Source organism: Mirounga angustirostris, unplaced genomic scaffold (assembly GCF_029215605.1).
Source record: "Mirounga angustirostris isolate CCGP_5_RB_7025 unplaced genomic scaffold, mMirAng1.0.hap1 SCAF_4, whole genome shotgun sequence".
Taxonomy (NCBI): Eukaryota; Metazoa; Chordata; class Mammalia; order Carnivora; family Phocidae; genus Mirounga; species Mirounga angustirostris.
Window position 1 is genome coordinate 2,625,221 of NW_026991712.1, and position 23,817 is coordinate 2,649,037.

The following is a 23,817-nucleotide window of genomic DNA, read 5'->3' on the forward strand; positions in this document are numbered from 1 at the left end:
CACGGGGTCCTGTTTTATTGCCTTCGAGTGTCCAGGACATCTGACGGTCTCCAGACCCAATAATTGAAAGTGCCAAGAACAGGTCAGGGTGAGAGGCCGTGGAGGAAGGGTCAGGCCCAGTGGCTAAAAAATACACCTGCTCCCTGACAAATGAGCCTGAGAGGAAAGCTGCCCGGGGGACCCTGTGGGTGGGCAGGGGCAAGAGGGCCCCAACTAAGCCTCAGAGAGACAGGGCTGTGGGGACGAAGGGAAGCGCGGGTCCCCAGAGCGGCGGACTCGGGCACACGGAGACACACGGGGAGAAACAGAGGAAGGAGCCAGCACAGGGCACACAGGGCGAGCTGGACCCGGTGGACAGGGGTGCCGAGGGTCCGGGAGAGAAGGCGAGCCGGCGGCAGCGGGGCACGGGGTCCCTTCTCGGAGCCCCTGGGCTACATGACGCAGCACTTGGTCTTGTGCGCGTGCGGCTCCTTGAACCGCAGTCTCTGCTTGGGCCGGTACTTCTCCAGGTAGGTGAGCTGCTTGCTGTTGATGGCTCCACGCCGCTTCCTGGGGAGACGGGACAGGGGTGGGGTCAGGCAGGATGGTGCAGCACCCGCCCAGCCTATTCCCCTGTGGGCATCACCCTTCCCCTACCTGCTGTCACGGCCGCTGGTCCTCAATTCCCCTTGCTATCACCTCCTCCAGGTACCCCCCACAGCACTCACCCTCCCAAGGCCCCCTGGTTTACCCGGGTGCCACCCCACCCCCAGGCCACGGGCTCCTACGGGGCCACAGGGTAGAGCCTGGGCATCTCTGCAGCCCAGGAGGGAGGGAGGAAGGGAGGTCCTCAGGTGACAGGTGACAGGATGCCCTTCAGGAGGTCATCCGTCCCCACCCACCCAGGACCTCAGGCATAGCCTGGACTTGCTCTGGCCAATGAAGTCAGAGTAGAAGGGACACGTGTCTGCCAGGCAAGGCTTCCAGAGGGCCTCCAGCCCCGAGACTGGCAACACTGGAGGAGGGCTGCCCACCAAGGGCCCCGGGGTCCCCGAGCGGAGCCCCCACTTCACCGCGTCCAAGGGTCATCCAAGTGAGGGGCCAGCCTGAGCTGTGCTCGCTGCTGGGGTCTGGACCTGCCCGGCCCTGCAGCCTGTGCTCACCCCAGCCACGGAGCTGGGAGCCCCTCCTCACCCACACCTCCCGACACCAGGAGCCACACACAGGCACCAGTCCTCACCCGGGCAGACGGCCTGGCTACGGGGCCCGCATGAGTGTGTCGGTACCCCAGCGTGAGGCTGCACGGGACTGGGGACATCTCTGAGGTCACCCTGTGGCCAGGGGTCAGGAGTGCCCACTGGCAAGACGCTGGGCCCGATGGGGGAGGTGCAGAATAAGGGCCCCCTAAACCCAGACCCTCAAGCGCGCACCAACTGCCCTCCGCCCCCACCCTCGCCGGCCACTCACTGTCGGATGAACTGGATGGCATCTTCATACTTCATCCCGCTCTCGATGAGAGCCAGTGCCACGAGGACCGGGGCCCTGGGAGCAGACGCAGGGCTGGGTCACCAAGCCTCGGCACCCCTGCCCCTTCCCCTGATGGGCCGTCACTGAAGGCACAGGGTGACGCCTTCACCCTCACACCCACCAAAAAGCTGCCCAGGCTCCCCCAGTGCAGCCCCCTCCCCCACGGAGGGCACAGGTGGCAGCTGAACCCGACCACCTGCTGCGTGGCCCCAGGTGGGCCAGGCACCCTCTCTGTGCCTCAGGCTCCCCGGCTACAAGCACGCTGGAGAGTCAGAGGGAGGGCAGCTGCTGGGGGTGTGTCTGGCCATCAACCTCGCTTGCCAGTGTCTGGCCTGAAACTGGGGGTGCACTGCCCGGGTCACTCGGTCACACCTGGCTGCAGGGAGTCTTTGTGTCTGGGGGGCGGGCTGGCAGCTCCTCCCAGCTTGAGTACAGGGGCCACGTTGCATCCCAGCAACAGGGAGTGGGGTCACCCTTGGGGAAGGACTGCTTCCCTGTGGTCACGTGACGGGGGCCCAGCACCCACGTACAAGAGCGTGGCGGACCACAGGATCCTGAGGTCCGGCCAGCCCCGGCCCCCCAGCTCACCGTCCCAGGCCGGCCACACAGTGAACGGCCACACAGCTGCCAGGGTCATCACAGAACTTGGCCTTCAGCAGGCTCAGCCAGTCCTCCACCACTTTCCCAGGTGGGGGCGCCCCGTCGTCGAACGGCCAGTCCTGTGGAGGGCAGAAGCCCGTGAGACTGGGGGGCCCGGGCCGGTCAGCCCCCGGCCGGGACAAGGTCGGCATTCTGAGAAGCACACAGAGGGATCCCACGAGGGTGAGGGACAGCAGGCCCCGGAGGGCAGAGAGCTGGCCAGGCATGCGGTCCCCACTTCGAGGCTCCTCATCCTCTTCTGCTTACATCCGCTGTCCCCTTCTCCAGGAAGCCCTCCAGAACACCCCGCCCTCTTCTTTCCTGAGCACAGTGAGCCCTACGTCCCCTCCCGGCCAGCCCGCGCTGTGACTCCAGGGTCACAGCCTGACCCTTACCAACCTGAGTGTTTCTGGGTCAGCAGGCCCAAGGAGTCTGGGCTGCAAGCATGGCCGACATGTGCCTCTTCCTGTCCCCAGACCCCAGCCCAGCCGCACAAAGCAGGCCCAGCCCGGTTACTGACCGGGAAGGAGTGAAGGAAGGCACTAGGGTGAGCCCCATTGTTCTGAGCAGTGGATTCCAGACAGTTACAGCTGGGACCTCTCCAGACACTCGGGGATTCATTCGGTTTTGAAAACTTGGCTGTGCCGCCCACCTCCCCAAGCACTCTGGAAGAGGCGAGGCGAGCCTGCAGGGTAAGCCCAGCCCCGGTCACTGCCCCGAGGACCGAGATGCTAAGTCCCGGTGAAGGAGACTCAGGCAGGGCAGAGGGGAACTGCTCCCAGCCAGAGTCCACACGGGCCCAGCAAGACTGACAGGGAGGCGGGTCCCCGAGTGAAAGCTAGTAACTAAGGGATCTTCTGGGTGGGGCCACTGGACTCCCACTGCCCCCACCCCCACTCCGAGCCTTGGGCAGCCCCCTGCTAGGGGAGGTGCCACAGCCATGTGGCCCGTCCCACAGGCAGGTGGCAGCAGGGCCACCCCCTCCTTTGCCTGCTCTCGGGTCCCCAGGGCCAGGGGACCAAGGAAACAGCTCCCAGGCTCCCTTCCCCACAGCCTCGCAGAGAGCTTCCCGGGGGGACAGCCCAGGTGCGCCTGCCCTCCCCACCCCCCAGAGCACTGCCCACTGACACGCCCCAAACAGCAGGCAGCAAGACACACAGGAGCCCCCCGACAGCCCCGGCCCCGAGGAGCTGGCCAGGAGTCACTGGGCGCTGTTCTTCCACACTGCCCAGGACGCTTGCGCAGCGAGGGCCGTGGAGGTCACAGCTGCAGCCACCAGGTTGGGGGGCGGGGGGCTGCTACCATGAAAGTCCGCTCCCCAGGCTCTGCGGCTCTGGCACCGTCCGGCCGTGGCCTCAGACAGCGACTGACCTGAGCCTCAGGTTCGCCCTGGCAGAGCCCCGCTGGGGCTGTCGTGCGGTGAGCGGCGGTGGCCCCGGCACTGGGGGGACCTGGCTTCGGGAGCCGAGGCTGCGCATCAGCACGTGCGCCCGCCTCCCGGGCCCCACTGGCAGGGACGAGCTCAAAGCTCAGCCACTCTAGACACGGGCCCCGGCATCACGTGGCCCGGGCACCAACACGCAGGGGTGGGGGGAGGGGTGTGCAGGTGGCTCCCAGCAAGGGGCTGCACACTCCCAGTCCAGGCCCACCCACACCACCCACCTCCCTCCCCCGCAGCAGTGCTACCGGTGCCCGAGGCCCTCACCACGACTGTGATGCCATCCTTCTCCAGAGGGGCCTTGTCGTAGGTCACCTCGCACACTCGCACCACAGTGGTGGCCCCGTACTTCTTCAGGTCCTGGCGGGGAGGGAGGACGAAGGCAGGCTGGGCTGGGGCTGAGGGCGCAGGGCCGCGCCCCCTCAGCGGAACCGAAAGGCTGACGCCAAGCAGAACCACCAGGGGCGGGCTTTCGGGCCCAACGACTCACTATGGGGGGAAGGAGCCTTCCTGATGCTTCCGGGCAGGCTGTCCCCACCTGCTCTCACTGCAGTGTGGCCAGCCCGCCAGGAGCCCGGCTTCCAGCACATTCCTACCCTCATCCTGGGTGCTCAGGACCCCCCCCATGGCACCAGCATCTTCCAGACAAAGCAGGGGCCAGCCCGCCAGGAGCCCGGCTTCCAGCACATTCCTACCCTCATCCTGGGTGCTCAGGACCCCCCCCCCATGGCACCAGCATCTTCCAGACAAAGCAGGGGCAGGACACGGTGGCCTGAGCTGCCCTCCTGGCCAGGGTCTCATGGACGGGTCCCACTGAGGGCACAGCTGGACCCCACACGAGGGCCTGCAGAAGCTCGAGGGACAGGCACCTGCTCAGATGGTGACGGGAGGGAGCCAGGCCCTGCACACCGGCGGAGAAGCCCCGGGCTACCAGAGAAAAGGTCCAGGCAGTTCACAGCCAGGCTGTTTATATTTATCCTCTAAGCAGGGGGTCCACTCCACAGGAGCCCGTGCTGGGGCTGCTCCCACCCCACCTGCTCCAGCAGCTATTCTGGGAGTGTGAGCTGGACCCTGCTCGTCATGCGATGGGGACACCGGACACAATGAGGGCGGGACGCCGCTATGCTGAGAATGCAGTGCACAGGAAAGTGGGCGGGGTTCTGAGGCTGCGGGGTCACCTCAGAAGTCCTCTGTGCACGCAGCGAAAGGGGAAGCCACCCAGCCCAGGGCTGAGCCCTGACCCTCAACACAGACTCACCTTGACCCTGGTCACACCCTGAGTCCTGACCCCAGTCACACTCTGAGCCCTGACCCCGGTCATATGTTAAGCCCTGATCCCCATCACACTCTGAGCCCTGAGTCCGGTGAAACGCTGAGCCCTGAACCTGGTCACACTCCGAGCCCTGACCTGGTCACACTCTGAGCCCTGACCCTGGTCACACTCTGAGCCCTGACCCTGGTCACACTCTGAACCCTGACCCCGGTCACACTCTGAGCCCTGACCCTGGTCACACTCTGAGACCTGACCCCTGACCCCGGCAACACACAGACCCTGAGCCCAGTCACAGGCTGACTGCTGAGCTGAGTCTTTCCCCAGGTCCTGCTATTACCTCAAGGATCCCCGTTGTGAAGAGGGGCCGCCCTCCTCTGCAGGGCTCTTGACACAGTGTCCAGGGCCCCGGCCTCTGATGGCAGGGTGCCCCCTGCCTCCCTCTAGAGTGTTCGAGGTCCTCTCGTGCCCAAGTCCCTGTTTAATCACGACGAGCACCCATGGGGCTGCTCTCACGTTGCAGAGGGAAGGGCTGAGGGTCTGAGACCACAAATGACTTACATGCAGCCGCAGGCTCTGCAAACAGCAAGGAGCTCGGCAGAGCCCAGGCTCCTACAGGAGGGCATATGGAGAGCTGCAGGCTCTGCAAACACATCTGGTCACACCAACGGTGGCCACTCCTCCTTGTGGCCAGCACAGACTCTAACCCAGCCTCTCTTCCCAGACACCTGCTCCCTCAAGCCTCCAGCCCCGTCTGTTCTCATCCAAGGCCTCCCGGAGAGCCGGCGGGCTTCCTGCAACCTGGGCTGGCCATGGAGCTGAACTTCTGCCTGCCCCCACTGCTGCAGCGGCCACGTCTCACCGTGGGACCCCCCTTCCTGCTCAGCCTCTGCACAGAGGCCGGCAGCCAGCCCAGGCCGCTCCGGCCGCAGGCCATGTCCGAGGAGGCAATCCCCGCTGCTCCTACCTCTGAGCCTGCCTCTGTCTACTTAGTGTGGAGCCCCTGGCCCGGCCGTCCTACCCTGCAGGGCCCCGGGGGCTGCTGACCCTCACACGGAGCTCCGCAGGACAGCCTGCGCTCCCCCCGCCGGCGTCCGGCGACGGTTTGCTCCGAAGCGCAGTACTTGGTTTGACAGCCCAAACCCAGCCCCGCCCCAGCTCTCGGGAGGCAGGCCGGACACCGGGCCCCACTCACCTCGATGAAGGTGCTGAGAGTGGCATTGGTGGGGTTGTGCGTGATCAGGAAGCGCATGCTCTTGTAGCTCACCTCCACGGGGGCGGGCCGGTTCATCCGCGCCATGCTCCTCCGAAGACGGGGCGAGGCCCAGGCAGGGGCTGCACCCAGGGAGGGCCCCCAGCAGCCCCCCACGCCCCGAGGCAACCGAGATCCCTGTGCTTGTCCGACAGACAGAAAACGCTTTGGCAACCCGCCCCGCCCGCTCCGATACTGCGCAAATACCTGGGAGGTGGGGGAGCTGAGCAGCGGGGTCCAGCTCTTTACAAAGAGAAGGAAAGACAAGGCCCCCAGGCGAGAGCGGCGGCCCACACCCCCGCCTCGGGGAGCTGGGTAACGATGAGGGGCAAAAGTAAAAATAAGGACAACCAAAGCCAGGCCAAGAAAACCTCACACAGCCCAGAGTGAGTCTGCCGCCGGGGCTCTGCCCAGCGCTGTCTGCATCGGTGGATGGGCGAGCGACCCCCTGCGCTCGAAGGCGGGCCCCAAACCCTCAAGGACCAGACGAAACCCGAACTTGAACCGAACGCACAGGGCAGCCTCGGGGTGGGGGGGGGGTGGAAGGCGGCGGCCGTGGTGGCGGGCGGCTCTGACACTCAGGGTCTCTGTCACGTTACCCCATCGGGGTACTGCGAGTCCTGGAGAGGGCCCGGGGGCTCAGGCGGCAGAGCCGGCCCGGGGCCGGACAGCAGGGGCCATCGGCGGGCGAGGGCAATGGTGAGGGCCAGAGGCACGGGGGCCTCCTCAGCAGCAGGCGTGGCAGTGATGTTGGGCCCGGCAGTATTCAGAGCTGCCCCCCGAGGCCCTCCCCATAAATCCCGGTCTGGTCAGCAGCAGGCCACGTCTGTGGGAGGACCGGAAAGAAAATGAGCAGACAAGGGGTCACTGGGAGCCCCTGCCTCCGGGGAGGGGTGCGAGTCTGCCCACCCCACGCCGCAGAAGATGCTTCCCTAGGGCCCTGCCACAGGACCGTGCTGAGTGAATGACCCTCGTCAGGCCTCAGTTTCCCCAGCTGGGAGCACAGGAAGAAGAGCTCCCACCAGGGCGGTCTCAGAGAGCCCTGACGGCCAGCAATGTGGAGGGAAAAAGGACGAGGGAGGGATTCCAGGGACACACACCCCAGGAGCGCGCTGCACCCCAATGAGCAGACTTCACAGCAGTCTGTAGCAACAGGGGTCTGCCCCCGCCCGCCTGAGCCTGGTCCCCCCTCTGCAGCCTGTGACCAGCGGACACCCACCCCCAGCCAAGGACAGTCACACTGCTCTGTGGAATTCCAGGCCTCTGCGGAATTCCGGAGCCCAGATTGTTGTGGGGCGGCCAGTCCTCCGGGAGAGGGGCTCAGGCACGGCTGCCAAAGTGCTGGGGTGCAGCGGGGACAGGGGGCTGCAGCCCCGCTCACGGCCGTAAGCCACCTTAAACATGTCTCACGGGTGCCCCGTGAGACTCTCTGGCTCCTGCCCGCCTCCACCCCTCTGCTGTCTCCACCACTCACCCACAGGGCTGGCCAGGCACGGGAGTAAACAAGCCTCTGCCCTTGGGGAGCTCGGAGAAGCAGAGGCCGACCACAGCGGCCAGAGGACCAGCCGGCCCCCAGGCGCATGCCAGGGCATGACAGTGCAGGGGGCCAGGAGTGGGTCACACTGTGATGGCCCCAGGGAGGGACGCTGCGGGGCCACTGAGACAGCCATCAAGCATCTCCACACCTGTCTCTCCCTCTCTGGGCCCCAAAGTTCCTGGGCCAGGGACCCCAGCAGGCGCACCCAGCCCCACCCCCACCCCCGTCCCCACAGATGGGCTGGGAGACCTTGGGCAATCAATGGCCTCAGTTTCCCCACCTGCACAATGAGAAGTTATAGAAGATGTCCCCGTGGTCCCTCCAGCTGTGACCCAGTGGTCAGCAGACCCCTCCAGCCACTGAATGTGGTCCCAACGCCACCCACGGCACTCTTATCTGCTCACCCGGCCAGGCCCTCCGTCCCCCAACCCACCACCTCTTACCTTTGTCCCCGCCCCAGCACCCCCTTCTCCAGCTGTCCACCAGGCAAGCAGAGCCCGCAGAGTCTCAGCCGAGGTGCAGGAAGCACCCAAGGCCTGGGACCCCGGGCAAGAAGGGACCAGCGGCCCCGGGGTTCCTGGGCTCAGGGCACAGGAGACACACCTCGCCCTCTGTCCTGTGCCAGGGTCCTGGGAGGGCTGAATGGGGAGTGTCCCAGGAGGGGGGAAAGGCAGAGGGCAGGAAGCCTGTCCTGGTTCAGCCAGCCCTAAACCTGAGCCATCCCAGAGCAAGCTTCAGCTCAGAGGGCAGGTGAGGAAAGAGACAGCCACAGGCACCCTGCACACCACACAAACACCTGTCCCTCCTGGGGCAGCAGGGTGCTCCCGAGCGTGTGTGTGCATGCGTGTGTTTACCAGAAAGTAAGAGGGAAAAAGGCTCAAGGAAGCCACAGGACTACAGACCTCTCCCTGCAGGACTGACCGGTCACCTCGCCGCCCACAGAGGCCGGGCACCTGGGGGAGACCCCATGGGCAAGAGCAGAGGGCCTAGCTCTGCTACGCAGTATCCCTGAACAGGTCCTCAGTGCTGAAGGCTCTGGGCAGGAAGGACCACACTACTGTCACCTTGAACCTGAAGCTGACCCCTATCGGCAGGGGTGAGGGGTTAGACTGGCTGGGGGACAGGGAGCACGATCTAGACTAGAATGGGGTCAGGGGTCTGCGCCAAGGTGGGTTGGGGTCTTGCCACACATCCCACTTGTCTGTGCAGAGTCTGGGCCACCACACCTAGGTGGGAACAGGCAGTGATGCCTCAGCCCGCAGAGAGGGGCCCTTCCTCCCAACCACACCCCGCCAGCGAGGCTCCAGGGCCCCTAAGCAGGGGTGACCCAAGTTGGCCACAGCAACCACCCCCCAGGCCCACCACCATGAGGCAAGAGCCCTACTGTACGCGATGCGTCCCCTCTGGCCTTCCTGCCCAGGGCCCCATAACCCCGCTCCTGGGACCCCAGCCAGCCTCCTCCCACCTGCAGGCACTGAACCCTCTGCTGTGTCCAGATCAGCCATCCTTTGGAGGCCCCGTTAGGGGACCATAGTCCTCCCTGTCTACAGATCAGTAAACAGGCAGGGACAGACAGCAGGACCTTCTCTGGGCCCTGACCAGGCAGACTGTCTGGGTTTCCTCAATCTCAAGTCTAGGAGGCAAGGACAACACTCAGCCCCAGTTTGTAAGGGGGGAAATCCAGATACAGGGAGGCTGTAGCCCGCATTCCTGGTCATAGCCTGTTTGAACCCACAGGGCTCAGAGAGGGCCAGCCCCTCCTGACCCAGACCCCTGCATGATCTGGGGAGCTGCCGAGGATTACAGCTCCCTGAGGTCCCAGGAGAGGTAAAGCAGGTGTGGGAGCACCGTGGGCAGGGCTGGGACCCGGCAGCTGGTGTGCGGTCTTGGGTGGGGGCCACCACGTCCCTCGCTGCGTGAGCCCCGAGGCGCCTGGGGGCTGGTTCCAGGGGTGCAGTCCCCTCCCCGGGCTGAGGCTGAGGTCCTCCCCGCACGCCCGGCCCACACCCGCCCCAGCTCACCCCGGCTCGCTCACGCACACGCACACAGGCGTCCCGCCGCCTCCATCGGTGAGGGGCCAGGCGGGGGGCCGGGGCGGAGACCCAGAGCGTGGGGCGCACCGGCCTCCCTGGGATGCTCGGCAGCCCCGCAGCCCGGGAGCTATTTATAGCGCCCGGGCATCACGTGGGCAGGATGGCCGGTGCCCGGCTGGCCACCGGGCTTGTGGCTCCCACACCTGCCGCCTAAATATAACCGCAGGCCGGCCAGCGCGCCCAGGCAAACAAAGGGGCTGCGGAGGGCCGGGCAGGAGAGAGGAAGCAGCAGGAGGAAGGGGAAATGCAAGAGGGGAGGGCGACAGACCATGGCGAGGCGGGGCCCTGCCGCCCAGGCGCCTGCCTTCTGCCTTCTGCCTGTTGGAGCAGGAGCCCATCAGCCCTGTGCATGCCCTCCCCAGCACCCTCTGGGGCTCCCCAGGGCCCCCTCTTGCAGGAGGGGGCCTACCCAGGGCTGGGTGCTGGGGGGGACCTCAGCACAGGCAAAGGCCTGCAGGAAGAACTCTCCAGGCTGCCAATGAGAAGGGGGTGTCCCTGTGCAGGTGGGTTGGGGAGGCCGACGCCCACCAGGTGAGTGCCCAGCACCTCACCTGGACTGCTAGACCCCTGCCCAGCTCTCCAGCCTCACGCCCGAGGACTCCGGAGCACCTTCTCGTGTGTTATTGTGTGCCAGACACCACTGGCCCTCACTGAATCCTCACCACAGCTGGGGGAGGCTGCCGTCATCCCACCCACCCCTTGCTGTGTGCAGATGGGGAGACTGAGTCACTGAGACCAGGAGCCCGCAGAGGGTCACCCAGAGAGCTGTCTCCACATCCCTCTCACCCTCACCAAGAGGCCCTCTGGGATGCTCCCAGGTAGAACCGTCCCCAGGGTCTGGGCCTAACCCCACCAGCAGGGTCCTGGCTTTGCCTCCTGGGAGCACCATGGAAAGGATGCAAGCGCCCCCCAGATGATGAGCCTCAGGAGTGGAGCCTGGCATCACAGTCAACGCTGTACCTGCCCTGGCCAGCCCAGAGGCCCTCGGAAGAGAGGTGGAGCAGGGTGGATAGAGCCCCCAGCACACAGGGTCCCAGGAGGCCTCGCCTTCCTGGGAACCAGGCTCCAAGCCCAGCTCCCAGCCAGCCAGCCTGGCCCCTGCAATCAGCAGTCAGAGCCGCAGGGCCGGGGGGAGCCGGGGTATGCTGGCAGGGGCCCAGCCCAGAACACGGCCCCCTCCCAGGCTCTCCCCACACATACACCTGAAGAGCATCAGCCCTGCCTGTGACCCTCGCTTCCGCACACCGGCGAGCTGGGTGAGCATGCAGGAAGGAGGCCCCGCAGGAGCCCCACCCACAGGTCCACCCTCACCAAGCCAGGTGGCCTGCCCATCTCCTCGTGCCTCCATCCAGCAACAACGTGGGCTTCGGGCCAGGACTCCCGCTCCAGTGCTCTTAGCTCCCCACTTCCAGCAGCATCTCCCTGGAGTCCATCTCTGGGCACTCAGTGACCCCACCCCCACCAACCTCCCACCTTGACCACTTTCAGAAGGTCTGTCCCCTCTGATGCTGCATCCCATGAACAAGACACATTGGCCACATTGTATTGACAAAACACAGCAGGTCAGAGAGGTTGAGTGACTTGCCCAAGTTGCCCATCCAGGAAGTAGAAGAACCACGGCTGGGACTGAGCTTTGCTGAGCCGCAAAGACCCTGCTCTTGCCAACCCCGGCCCTCTGGAAGGAAGGACCTCGGGCAAGCTGCTTCTACCACCCCCGTCTGTTCCCTCATCCAAACACGGTAAAGGTTTCCCATCGAGCTCTTTGATACTGCCCCCAAGACAGAGAGAGCACCGTGCTGCTCAGGCTGCAGACCTGGGCCCCAGCAACACTGTCCCCCCCTTGCCTGGGGCACCCGCTCTCGCCAGGCCTGGGGGGCACCTGCTGCAGCTGGCAAGACCCCAAGCCCTTCGGAGAAGTCTATTTTTATCCGAGCAGGAGCCGTTCCTGGAATCCTCCCAGAGCGAGCCCAAGTCTACACACGGCTGGGGGGGCAGGAGGGGAGTCTTGAGCCAGCCCAGCCCACCCTGATCCTCCAGGAAGCCCTCCCAGAGTCCTCCCGCCCTCCCGCCCTACACCCAGCAGCACTGAGGGTCCGGCCCCCCTCACTGGCCAAGTCCTGTGACCTCCCTTCCCCCCATCCCTGTCCTGTCCCCTCTCCCTCCAGCCACATGCCCTTCAGAGCAGAGTGTCCCAGCCCCAGGGAAGGCATGTCCCAAAGGAGGGACGCAGAGGCTGACGATTCCACCCTGCCTCCACACAGGGTCTGGCACCAGGAGGGCTCCCCACTTGTTTATGGAAGGAACAAATGACCCAGCGTTCTGGGCAGAGGTCCAGATCTGGGAAATGTCCGGAACCCATCACAGGATCTCAGCCCCTGAGGTCCAGAGGGAACTTGAAGGTCACCTCCGCCACCCAATCCCCCAGCTCGCACACCTCCAGTGACAGGGAGCTTACTACTCCTTGGCAGCACCTCTCTGCCTCCAGGCAGCTCCCTGAGTCATCAGGGCCTCCCTCCAGCACCCGCTGAGTGCCCACAGCTGGGATGGGGACCAGCAGGAGGGAGGGTTCCGAGCAGATCAAGCCAGCACAGCGGGCAGTACCGAGGGCAGAGCTGGAGGCTCGGGCGATCGGGGGAAGGCTTCCCCTGGAGAAACTGGACAGCGGGGAGACCAGCGCCCTGCTGATGCCTGGAACCTCATCGGGGCTTGACCAGCTGCCCTGACTCCCTGGGCGACCTGGGGCCAGGCCTCGCCCTCTCTGGGGCACGTAGCCTCCCCTGCAGATGGAGACACTGCCAGGGAGGAAAGCCACCTTCTGAGCTGGCTCCAGCTCCAAGCCAGTCATGGGGCACCCAGGCCACGACCTGGAAGCAGAGCTGTGGCCAGCAGGCTTCGGTTTCCACTGGGGCGGGCACCTGTTGCGCCCGCCGGGACCTCAGGGTGGAGGACCGCGCCGCAAGCAGGCTCTCAGAAGCACGGCCGCTGCCCCTCAGGCCCCGCACGGGCCGCCCCGCCACACCTGTGGCTTTAATGGTGCCCCCGGGGGGGAGTGGTGCTGACTCGCCAAGCTGAGCGGCCCACCCCCAAGGCCACCCTGGCATGCCGTCAGCCACCAGCGCTGCCTGGGTGGGCCACAGCTCCACTGGAGACCCACGGGCGGGCACCCCCGAGAGCATGGGGGAGGCTGCGGGGCTCCGGCGGGCAGGCAGCCGGGTGAGCCAGACCAGGCCCCCAGGGGGTCCTGGACCCCGTGGCCACTGGGAGCCCGCCAGGCCTAGCCCAAGGCCCCCAGCCCCGACAGCACCCACCCAGCAGGCACCAGAAGAACCTCGCTGGTAACGGTGCCACTCTGCAGCTGCTGTCAGCCCCACCCGACCTCACCGGGCCGGGCCTGGGCCCTCCGCTCAGGGCCACCAGCGGCAGGAGGGACACACAGGGCGGGAGGAGGGAGCACGGAATGACAGCAGGCGGGGTACCAGTGTTGCCCCCAGGACAGGACCAAGCTGGACAGTCAGGGCCTGGCCCCAGCTCAGAGGCCGGGGCGTACCCAAGCCCACCTGTGACCAGACACGACAAGGCTTGCCTTGCTGGGGTATCTCGGGGACAAAGGGACAGTAGGTGATGAGGGCTTGAACACAGGGCCGCTGCGGCCATGGGACAGTGGGGCCAAGTGCCCTGCAGCTGCCCCTTCTGCCACGCTGCAGACCCAGCTGGTGGCCGAGGGCTAGGGTGTCTCCCCTGCCCCCCAGCCCTGCAAGCCCTTCCTGCGGGCCGGGCTGCCTGTGACATCGCACGGTGACACATGGGCCACAGCGTAGCCAGCTGCTCCAGCACGTGAGCGGACTGCACCCCCGGGATGCCCACCTCTATCGGAAGCCCCACCACCCACCCACCACTGACCAGGACACTGCCCCCACCCCGGCCTCAGACCTGGCTCCGAGCGCCTTCTGCACCTGTGTGCCCCGCTCCCACTCCAGACCTGAGCACTCCCACCAAGGGGGAAGGAGAACTAGGCACGTGTTCATGCCTTCACTCGTTCATCCCATTTACGAATACTGAGCATCTCCCAGGGCTAAGCTCAGAGACGCAGGGAAAGCAATCACCGGACAGGCAAAAGGCTCCACCCTTTCCCGCCCCCAGATGGGGCTGCCGACCACCCCTCCAACCCCTGTCCCAAGAAGCCACCTCCCAGACTGCCCTTCATGGATGCCCCCCACGCAGGCAGCGCTACTGAGCCAGGGGTCACCCCATCCCTCACGCCATCCTGTGCCTCATTTCCGAAGCTGTCACATACGGGAGTCAGATGCGGCATTTCCCGGCTCCACCTGTCCCTGGGCTGCCTGGGTCACACCTGGGCCACCCCCGAGGCTGGCAAACCAGGGTTCTGGTTTCACCCTGCTAGGACTCCTGCCTTGGGGAGCACTGCCCCCCTCCCGGAGCTCCCGCCTGACCCCCCACAGCGGCGGCCAACCACTGGGCCCTCCTGCCCAATGCCTTGACCGTGCACTTCCTTCCACCGGACTGCCTGCCCCCTGCACCCCTGCAGCCCATTTCCTCAGGCTCCAGTTCAGACCCCTCGGCAAGGTGTCACCGGCCGGTGACCGCAGGCCGTTACTTACTGTCCCTCATCTGCAAGGAGGGAGAAGGACAGTAGCTGCCCTACGGGGATGTTGTCGGGAACGCACAGATTCCATCATGAGAAGGACACAGACCAGGGATCCCACACCCCAGAGCGTGGAGCACTCTTCCCTCCCCAGTATCAGGCCCTGTACCCCAACACCCCCACAGCTCAGAACCCCACCTGAGACACAAACTGGGGGACACAGGGCTGCCCTTGAAGGACACCCGCACGCCCTGCTCCCCCATCCAGGGATGGAGATCCCAGGGGTCTCCCCTTCTCTTTCCTCCAACCAGCCATCCTGCTCTCACCAGGGTGGGCATCGAGAGACAGAGGGGGCAGTTCAGTGCGGGTTTCAGTGAGTACACATGCCACCTCCAGCCCCAGACCCAACCCGCCATCAAGGGCCCATGTCCTCCACCCACCCACCTGGTGAGTGCCCCAGCCCCCAACAGTGAGACCCAGACATACAATGGTGGCCTCATGCAGCTGCGGCTCACACACCATCTGTGGCTCCCTATGGCCCCAAGCCAAGTTCTGACTTCCCAGCCTGGCCCACTGGCCCCTGTCCTTCCTACCCTCAGGTCAAGGGTAGGAGGAGATAGAGAGGGGCCTGTGGGATTCATGCCTCCAGTCACCCTTTAGTCTGTGTCCAGAATGCCCCCAGACACTCCTCACCACCCCCGCCCCCGTTCCTCCAGGAAGCCTTCCTGGATGCCCTCACTGCTGGGGTTTTCCCCACTGAGTTTTCATTCCTATGTGTACCTACCCAGCACCCTCTCTGCTCTGGCCCCATGCTGAGAGCACTGGGGTCAGGCGTGAGTGAACCCCTATGACCCCACCTTCAGGGAGCCCACCGCCTGGGGTGGGGGTCAGTGGTGGGGACACACAATAACCAGGCAATGGACTGCATCAGACAGAAACAAGACTGGGGGTGGCTCTCCGGAAACGTGGCCTTTGGGCAGAGATGCAGGCCCCACCCCACGGACATGGCACGGCCGCCACGCTGGGAAAGGCAACGGACCCTCCACGAGCCCCTTGAGAACAGTGCTCGCCAGCGTCTGTTCCTGCTGCCACTCTGGAAACCACTTCCCGCCCCATGTCTCCATCACCCCCACCTCTACACACGCACCCCCACCCGAGGCCAAAGCCCAGAGCCCCATTCTCCACGGGGGCCGGACAGACGGGGAGCAGAGCAGCCTGAAACCTCGTGTCCTGCTCCTCAGCCCAGGGTTCCTTCTTCCCTTCCACACGATGAATCATGCGAACTTCATCTGTTCAGAGCCCGGGCCCGGGGTGGTTTTAATAAACACAAGGCCTTCAGAGCAGCCGAAGGAGATGCCAGAAGGCCCCGCCACGAAAACCGCCACCGTGCCCCAGGACAGCCACCAGGCCCTCCACTGAGGGCCCAGCAACTCTGGCTTTGCACACAATTATGATCCCACCAGAAGGCCACAGATACTTCCAAACCCCTCAAGGGGGCCACTAAAACCCAAGACAACAGCTCGTGGCAGCCTAAGCTGCCATTTACCAATAATTAATAACAGTACAGGCAGTTAGCACGTGGAAAACCCGCTTTCCGACAGAGCCTAAAGACTCTTAGGATCCAAGAGACCCTAAGCTCCTCCGTTTACTAGCTGGGGACGGGTTTCTACGTCCCTGAAGCTCCCCTTTTGTATAAGGGGGTTTAGCACGGCGCCCCCGGGTTGCTGTAAAAATCAAAGGAGGGTGTGGGTGTGCAGGTCCGCCCAGAGCTGCAGAGGGTCAAAACCAGCACCTCAGCTAGCGGCCATGCCAACCACAGGTCCCACGGGCTGGTCCCACCTGATGACCAGGTGACCGGGGACGGGCCCCATTCACACCAGCTGTCATGGTGTGATTACCCACAGGACCTCCTTTCACTCCCCTGCTAACAATAAATGATCAACTATGTGTTCACTACATTACGGGCCTCATTTCACAGAGAAGACAAGGGCACAGAGGGGCTCTGCGTATCCCCCCAACCCCGGGGGGCTGCAGAAGAGCCAGGCCAGACCCACCCCCCACCCTGCTGCCTCTCAACAGTGCAGCCGGCCAGCAGTTCCAGTGACCCTGCCCCGGACCCCCGGCCGGGCCACACAGCAATATCAGAGAGCTTGGGAGGAGAGTCCAGTCGGGGCTCTGGAAGGAGAAGTTTCCATCCCCGGGCCGCACCCCCCCCCCCCGCCCGCCCCATTTGACAGAGGAAGCCACTGAGGCTCCAGCTGAGCTGAGTGTGAGCAGAAAGGCCTGGGAACCCCTGCCCACCCCCTCTGAGGTCTGCCCCAGGGGTGGCCACACCCAGCCCTCCCGCCAGCCCCACCTTCCACACCTCCCACCCCCACTGGACCCGGAGGAACCTCAGGGAGCACTCGGACACTCACCCGCCTTCCTGTCCCGGAGTCCCGGGGCGCTGTGCCCCCGCCCAGCTTTATCCCCGCCCGGCTGCCCGCCCTCCCGCGTCAAAGGCCCCAGATCGCCGGTAAACTGTGCCGGGAGGGAGGCGGGGGCAGGCTGGGGCAGCCCCAGAAGGATCCCGCCGCCCAGCCTTTGGCTCCCACTGCACTCCCGCCTCCCAGGGCTGCCTGGCCGCAGGGGAGTGGGGCTGGGACACGGGTCTGAGGTTGAGGCGAGCACCCTGGTCCCAGGAAGCAAGCAGGAGAGCCCCCCTCCCCGGCAGGACCTGACTCTGGGGCCGCAGGAGGCAGGACAGTCCCCAGGGCCCTGTATCCAAAGGCAGCCAGAGCAGGGAGGGGAGGAGGGAGGGGGCAGGCGAGGGGACCAGGAGGGGACAGGAGGGGCGGGCACAGAGCCAGCCCAGAGAATCCGAGGCGCCAAGGCCCAGCCTGGCAGCTGGCTGAGTGGAGGGTCGGGGGACAGCCTGGGGCCTCCCAGGTCTCTGGCCTGTCCCCCCACTGTCTGCTGCAGACTGGGAAGGGGGTTCCAGAACCTTTCCCCTGCTGAGGGGGTGCTCATTGTACCCCCTACTACCCCAACCCACCCACACAGAAGCAACCTAGCCCTCTCCAGGCTGCCCCCACCCTCAGCAGCCCCCCAGTGCCCTCCCCAGATTGCTCTGGGGCTCCAGAGAGCTGCCCACACTTCCCCAGGGCCCCCTGCAAGCCCAGCCCTCACTTCTTCCTGTTGTCCCAGTTTCCTCCACAAGGAAGCCAGGGAAGCCAGCTAACAGGCCAGTGAGCCCTTCCCACCCCAGCCTGGGCCCGAAGGCCCAGCAAAAGAACTAAGGAAGTGGGAACCCTACCAGTGGGGGAGGGGCTGTTCCTGCCCCTGAGGGCCAGGGTCACTTGTCCCTCCTCCCACCAGGATGCTGCCCTAGTGGGGACGGCACCAGGATGGATGGAGCCCTCGCCCCAGACCCTGGATGGGGATGGGGGTGTGGTGGTATCTCAGGCCAGCCTGGCCCAGAGAGGCCGCCAGGAAGTCCATGCTTGGGCCTTCTCCCCACCAGGTGCAGGAGGCAATCTCTAGCTGCAGGAGGGGCCTCTACCCCTGGCCACCCAGACGGCTGCCCCATAACCCCACCAACCCCTGCCCCAGCATCCGCAGCGCCCCCGCCCTGTTCCCACCAGGCGCCTGCCAGATGCCCACCAGCCACCCCACACCAGACTGAGGCCCTTCCCAGTGGCCCACTGCCCAGGCTCAGACCCATCGTGGCTCCCCGGTGCCTTGGCCAGGCCCCAGAGCCCTCCTTAGCCACCCAGCTGGTCCACAGCGCCTATTGCAGCCTCTGCCAGGTGTTGTGACTCACACACCTGCCACCTGGCCTTTGTCCTTTGTCCCTTGTCCCTGCCTTGCCCTCCATCTGGCTGCCCTTTTCCCTCCCACCTCTCCCCACCCCACCGCATGAAGCTCTCCTCACCCCAGCAGCTCTCCCTCCACTTCCCGGCCCCTCTCTTCTAGACCAGTCCCAGAGGCCACGCCCACCTGGGACCACCCAGCAGCCTGGGCCCACCCGGCAGTCTAGTCCCCTTCAGATCTCCCCAAGGGAGGGTACAAGCTTCAGAGGGTCAGTGTACACGAGTGGACCATGAGGCCCGCCGAGAGGACAGGACGGCTCAGGACAACCTGCCAAGTCAGCAGCTCGGACAGGACCCAGTGTGACTGAGAACCCGTGTGGACACAGCCCGGTGGCAATTCTGTCAATGTGCACACTCACTTGTGCTGCAAGAGGGGTGTCCAGACCAGACACCTGTGCCAAGAGGGTGGGGACCCCGTCCCCGGCAACACCACGCCCAGGTGGCCCTCCACACCGTCCGTGTCCTCTGGTCCATGCCCCTCTCCCACTGGGCCTGGCAGGACCCTGCCCAGGCTGCAAGTCAGACCACAAAAGTCTCACATGGCCAGGGACCTCACACGGAGGGGGAGAACAGGTGTCCCGCCTTGGAACCCAGCGGGTGGGAGCCCTCAGGTGGAGCCTCCCACTGTGGGCCCATCACGGCCCCTCCCCGGGCCCCAGCCCGCCTGTCTTAGCATGGACACGGCTGGACTCATCCGTGTGGCCAAGATTGCACCGCTGGTGATGGGCAGGTTCCCAGGCACCCCCACTCCCCACAGGGCCCCGCCATCTGCACACAGTCAGGCTGACCCTGGGCAGCTGGAAGCCGTGTTCTGCAGGCCTGCTGTGTCCCCCTGCCCCCAGGGGCCTTCCCCTGCCCCCAGCCTCCCGCCCTGTAGAGCCCCAGTCCCAGAGGTCTGGTTATCTGGCAGCAGCTTCCAGCCTACAGCCCATTTTTCTGGAGTAGAGGGTGTTGGGTTGGGAATTCCTAGGCTCCGGGATTCTAACAGGACGAAGAGCTTCGAAAGCCTGCCCTAGCCTGCGCCCACAGTCCCCAGTGCTTCCCTCCTGGGCCCCACTGGGCTGGCGCTGACTCCTGGCACCATGCCCCCAAGGCTCCAGAATGGGCACGGCGTCCCAGCAGGGCACGGAGATTCACGGATCCACTTGGAGCCAAGGGCCCCTGAGAGGCCCTTGCACCCACCAGGCCCCCAGCTCAAGCCCCTGCCAGGAAGGTGGAGGCCCCCAGGAGGCCCAGAGGAGGCCCCCAGTCCCTGCTGTCCCGAAAGCCCAGGGCCTCCCCAGTCTACCAGGTGGAGCTCAACCCCTCCCGCGCCACACGCACACACAGGACCCTCAACAGGCAGAAGGAACCTGGGGTCCTCAGGAAACCGGGGTGGTGGCGTGAGCCCCCAGGACGGTCCGTGGGACCTCCCAGAGGAGGCTGCTCAAGTCCCTGCCCACCAGAACCAGCTGGAGGCCCCGCGGGGTGCACACTGGGATGCCCCGACGGCTGAGAAAGGCCTCCCTTGCGGCTGCCTATGCCCCTGGGCGCATCTTCTCACCGCTCTGGGCCTTTTCAGTCACCCGCACAATGTGGACATAACAGACCCTCGCGAGGTGGGAAAACAAGAACTGCCCCCCCCGAGGTGCCCGCCCCCTGGGTGCCCACGGAGTTGTCACGTGGCCTGGGGGGCAGGGGTGGGGCACACATGAGAGGGGAGGCCCCAGTTAAGCCCGTTGTATGGAACACACCCAGTGTCTGGCTGCATTCACTGTACCCGCCTGAGTCCCCTCTCCATGGAGGAGGGGTCCTGGCTCCTCCTCAGGCCCTGGACAGTGCAAGGTCAGGGTCCCCCGGGGGGGGCAGTGAGAAGGAGGCCCTGGGGGAGGCCTGGGGGGTGTCAGCATGCAGCGTGCACCAGACAGACGGCACAGCCCCTCCCCGCTGCACCTGGTGTGCCCCAATCCCAACTGGGAAGCAGGATAGGACCCCACCCCAGCACCCTCAGGGGAGGGGGCTCTGCCCACAGAGCAGCCGGCGCCCCGTGCCCGTCCAGCCACTCTGGACCCATGGCAGGACACGGTCAGCAGCTGCCCAGAAAGCTAGTAGCCCCAGGGGACTGGACCCTGGGGCATCACGGTGTGGTAGCCACTTCTGCTCACCACCACATCCAGAAGCCTGGGAGAAGAGGAGACTGAGGCCCAGCTGGAACCCGGGTCCTCGCTCAGCCTGCTCAGCTCACTGCTCCTCGCACACCCGAGGGACACGCCCAGTAGTGCAGAGCAGGGGAAGCTAAGGCCCTGCAGGTACAGACCCCTCCCCACATTCATCCTCTGCACAGTCCTGAAGGTCCCCATCAGCCCATTTCATGGATAAGGAAACTGAGACCCTGGCCATGCAGTCACTGACTTGCCCGAGGCCACACAATCATGAGAGGCTGAGCCAATATTCAGAGCCAGCCCAGGGTGGGCCCTTCCTATGTATTTTCTCCTTAAAACAACCCCTGATCTGGAAACTGAGGCCGGGCCTTCCAATAGATCTCAGGGGTCCTGGAAGCCCTGTCACCCAGCGCCTACATCAGTCTCCGGGAACCCTGCCCCTGCCCGCACCCAGCGCACAGGCGGGCAGGAAGGGGGCACAAGATCACGGAGGTGGCCAGGGCTGCTGGCCAAGGCCCTGGTGGACGCACGTCAGAGGGGCCTTCAGGAGCCACGGGAAAGAGCTCTGACCTGGCCTCGGGAGGCCACGTCCAAAATAACTGGCCCCACCGCCCTGTGAGGACTCAGCCGGGCGCACGTAGGCCTCTCGGCCCCGGGCGCTGCCAAGCTGGGTGCGGAAGGTCACGGCTATTTCTGGGCCAGCCTGGCAGCCAGACACAGCCCCCCGGTGCCCCCAAAGAACCAGCACAAGAGGGGTAGGTCGCTGCGTCCAGGACACACAGTGGAGGAGCCCACAGGCCCCCCAGGGTGGGGGGGAGCCCCACCCTGCTACCTTCCCTCTCTTCCAGCACTGCTGCTGTGATGGTTCCATGTGGGGCCCACTGGCACCAACGGGCCATTGCAGGGTGCCCAGCCCACGCAGGATCCCTGAGCGGACAGAGAACCGTGTCCCGTCTCTGAAACAAGAACAGGGGCTCTGCTTCCTGCCCTTCAGCAGGTCTGAACACACAGCCTGGGCCTGGGGGGCAGGGGTGGGGCACACACAGCCCGGGACGGTTTGATGGCCTAGGCCCTTGGGGAGGCCAGCACTACGCCCGCCATGGGCCCCCGTCCCAACACTGCACCTACCCTGCAAGGTCGTAACCTTGTGGGTGCCAATGGCCATCCAACCCACGGAACCTGAGGCCCAGAGATGGCAGGAGACTCTGGGGTGGAGCATCCCCTCAAACCCAGGCCAGGCAGGGTCTCAAGGGGCCCAGCAGGAGGGGGCAGCTCCCTCTGGTCACCCCAACCCAGGGGTGGTTCTTCCCCATATTCTCACTCAGGCTGTGACTACTCCCAGAGGGTCACCGGCTTGGGAGTCTGGCCTGGTCCCCATCCTGGCCCCCCCATGGCAAGCTGTGTGATGCTGAGCACATCCCTCAACCTCTCTGTGCCTCAGTTTGATCATCCTTAAGATGGGTTCATTGAAAGCTCCTCCTTCACGGAGCTGCAGATGGCTGTTCTCCTGGGGAGCGGAAGAACACTTCCCTTCCAAGCAGCCTTGCCTGAGCCCCTTGAATGCTTCTTCTGTGCCAGACACCCACAGGGACTCCGACAGGACTCTGAGCCCTGCAGGAGGACCCACGTTCAGGATGCTGATTCTCCCAGGGGTTCCTCGAGACACCGAAGGGGCTCCTTTCCTGCAAAATGTCCCAGAGCCTTTGTTCCTCTATACGTGCAATGATCTGGGGTGGAGGGCAGCCAGCAGCACATTTCCAGAATGTTTTTGACATCACGCACTCGCAAAGAGGGCACCTCACAGAACCTTAGCAACACCAGGTCGGGTCAGCCCTGTGGCCCAGCCTCCCCGCTGTGAGGGTGGGAGAGCCTCCTGGCCTGGCCTCCCTGCCTCCTGCTCATCTACGCGGCTCAGCCCATCTCTGAGCCTGGCTGGTTGTCAGTGCAGTGCCCATCACACGGAGACGGAGGCAGAGCCCCGGCCAGGCCACGCTGACCCCCAACCCCCAATCCCTGGCATGGTTCCCCCATGTTGATCATGAGTGGCAACAGTGACCTGAGGGTGGCCGGAGTAGCTCCTGGCCACGGCCACCACCTGCCGTGAGGATACCAAGGCCGGACGCCTAGGCTGAGCAGGCAGTGAGAAGGTGCCAGCCACGGGAGGGGAGGCACCCCTCCCAGGCAGCCACGAAGCACCCAGCCATGCCGCCCCGTCGGCAGCCCCACCACCACCATCGGAGCTGCCCTCCCAGACAGAAGCAGCAGAGGCCCCAGCATGGCACGTCCTGGGGAGTGGGCACCAGAACCCGGGTCACCCGCACTGTCCACCCTGAGCATCTGCCCAGCTCCCAGAGGAGGAATTGGGGGACCAGCACACCCAAGGGAAACTCCTCTTCTCTGGGGCTTCTGACGACCCCCCCAGGTGGAACCGGAAACCTCCCAGCAACGTGTGAGGGGCCCAGGCACCTTCCAGCCTAGGTCTGCAGCCGGCTCCCTCGGGAAGCCCTGGGCATCACTGTGGGGACCCAGCAGGGGCGGCAGGAGGTCCGGCCGTGCCCCCAGGCCAGCAGTCAGACCGCACTGGGCGCAGCACGGGGCTCCCAGCCGGCTCCAACCCCCTTTCCCCGGGGCTGCAACACAGCACTCCTAGCTCCGAGGGCCCTGAGGACAGCCCCAGGGCCCAGGAACTCCGTCCCCCTGGGCAGCGCCACTCGGAAGCCCGACGGACACGCAGCTCAGAGGCGTCCTCCAGCAGAGCCGGGCCAGGACTCGGGAGCGCGGCTGCTGGTCAGGAGGTCCTGGGGCTGCACCTTCTTCACATCAGCAGAGCCGGGTGAGTGAGCAGGCACAGCAGCCCCTCCTCGCCAGCCCCAGCAAGGCAAACGTCAACCCGAAAGCGTATGGCGACAGAATGGGGTAAGGGGCGCGCTTTAGAGGTGACCGAGCCTGTGCCCACTCCGCTTCATCTGACCCCTCAGCAGCAGCGTGAGTCCCAGACAGGGCACGACCCAAGGTGCAGAGCCCCGTGTGGGGCTGCACGGCCCGAGCTCGCACCCCACTGTGCTCTGCGGACCCCCAGCGGTAGGAGACCGGCGAGAGCGCCCCCCACAGATAGGACAACGGGCCACACCCATGGGGGGATCACAAAGCAGGGAGGGCAGGAGACGGCACAAGAACAGAGACCTGTCCGAAGCCTGCCCACGTCCCGCGCTCCAGCAAACTCACCAATGCCCCTCACTGCGCGGGAGGAAGGCCGGCTCCACTCTGGGTTCCCAAACTCGCGAGTCCCCTCCGCATCCGAGCACCGCTTCACTCTCTTCTCTAAGCTCCTACATGCCGGCCAACTGGGGCAGAGCCGGGCTAATCCTATTTTGCAGACTTTAACTGAGAGCCTGCTCAGGCCAGATTCTGCAGAGTGGGGAGCTGGCAATTGTTTTTCTGAGAGAAAATTCACACAACGTGACATTTGCCATTGTAACTATTTTAA

General features: G+C 65.3%; 1 protein-coding gene across 3 annotated transcripts in view; it reads right to left on the bottom strand.

Annotated features, from left to right (window-relative positions):
- The window catches only part of PTP4A3 (protein tyrosine phosphatase 4A3), a 33,926-nt gene continuing 10,109 nt past the window's right edge, over positions 1–23,817 (bottom strand). Inside the window, exons 1-6 of one of the 3 annotated variants that reach the window (XM_045895814.3) lie at positions 9,664–9,883; positions 6,049–6,931; positions 3,851–3,943; positions 2,095–2,225; positions 1,447–1,521; positions 1–549 (exon numbers count right to left, since the gene is read on the bottom strand). In XM_045895814.3, coding sequence (XP_045751770.1) covers positions 432–549; positions 1,447–1,521; positions 2,095–2,225; positions 3,851–3,943; positions 6,049–6,153 — 522 coding nt within the window. In that variant the 5' untranslated portion in view covers positions 6,154–6,931; positions 9,664–9,883 and the 3' untranslated portion in view covers positions 1–431. Of the gene's footprint in view, positions 550–1,446; positions 1,522–2,094; positions 2,226–3,850; positions 3,944–6,048; positions 6,932–9,663; positions 9,891–23,817 lie in introns of those variants that run through there. The other 2 variants (XM_054512426.2, XM_064587805.1) reach the window with 2 other exon arrangements.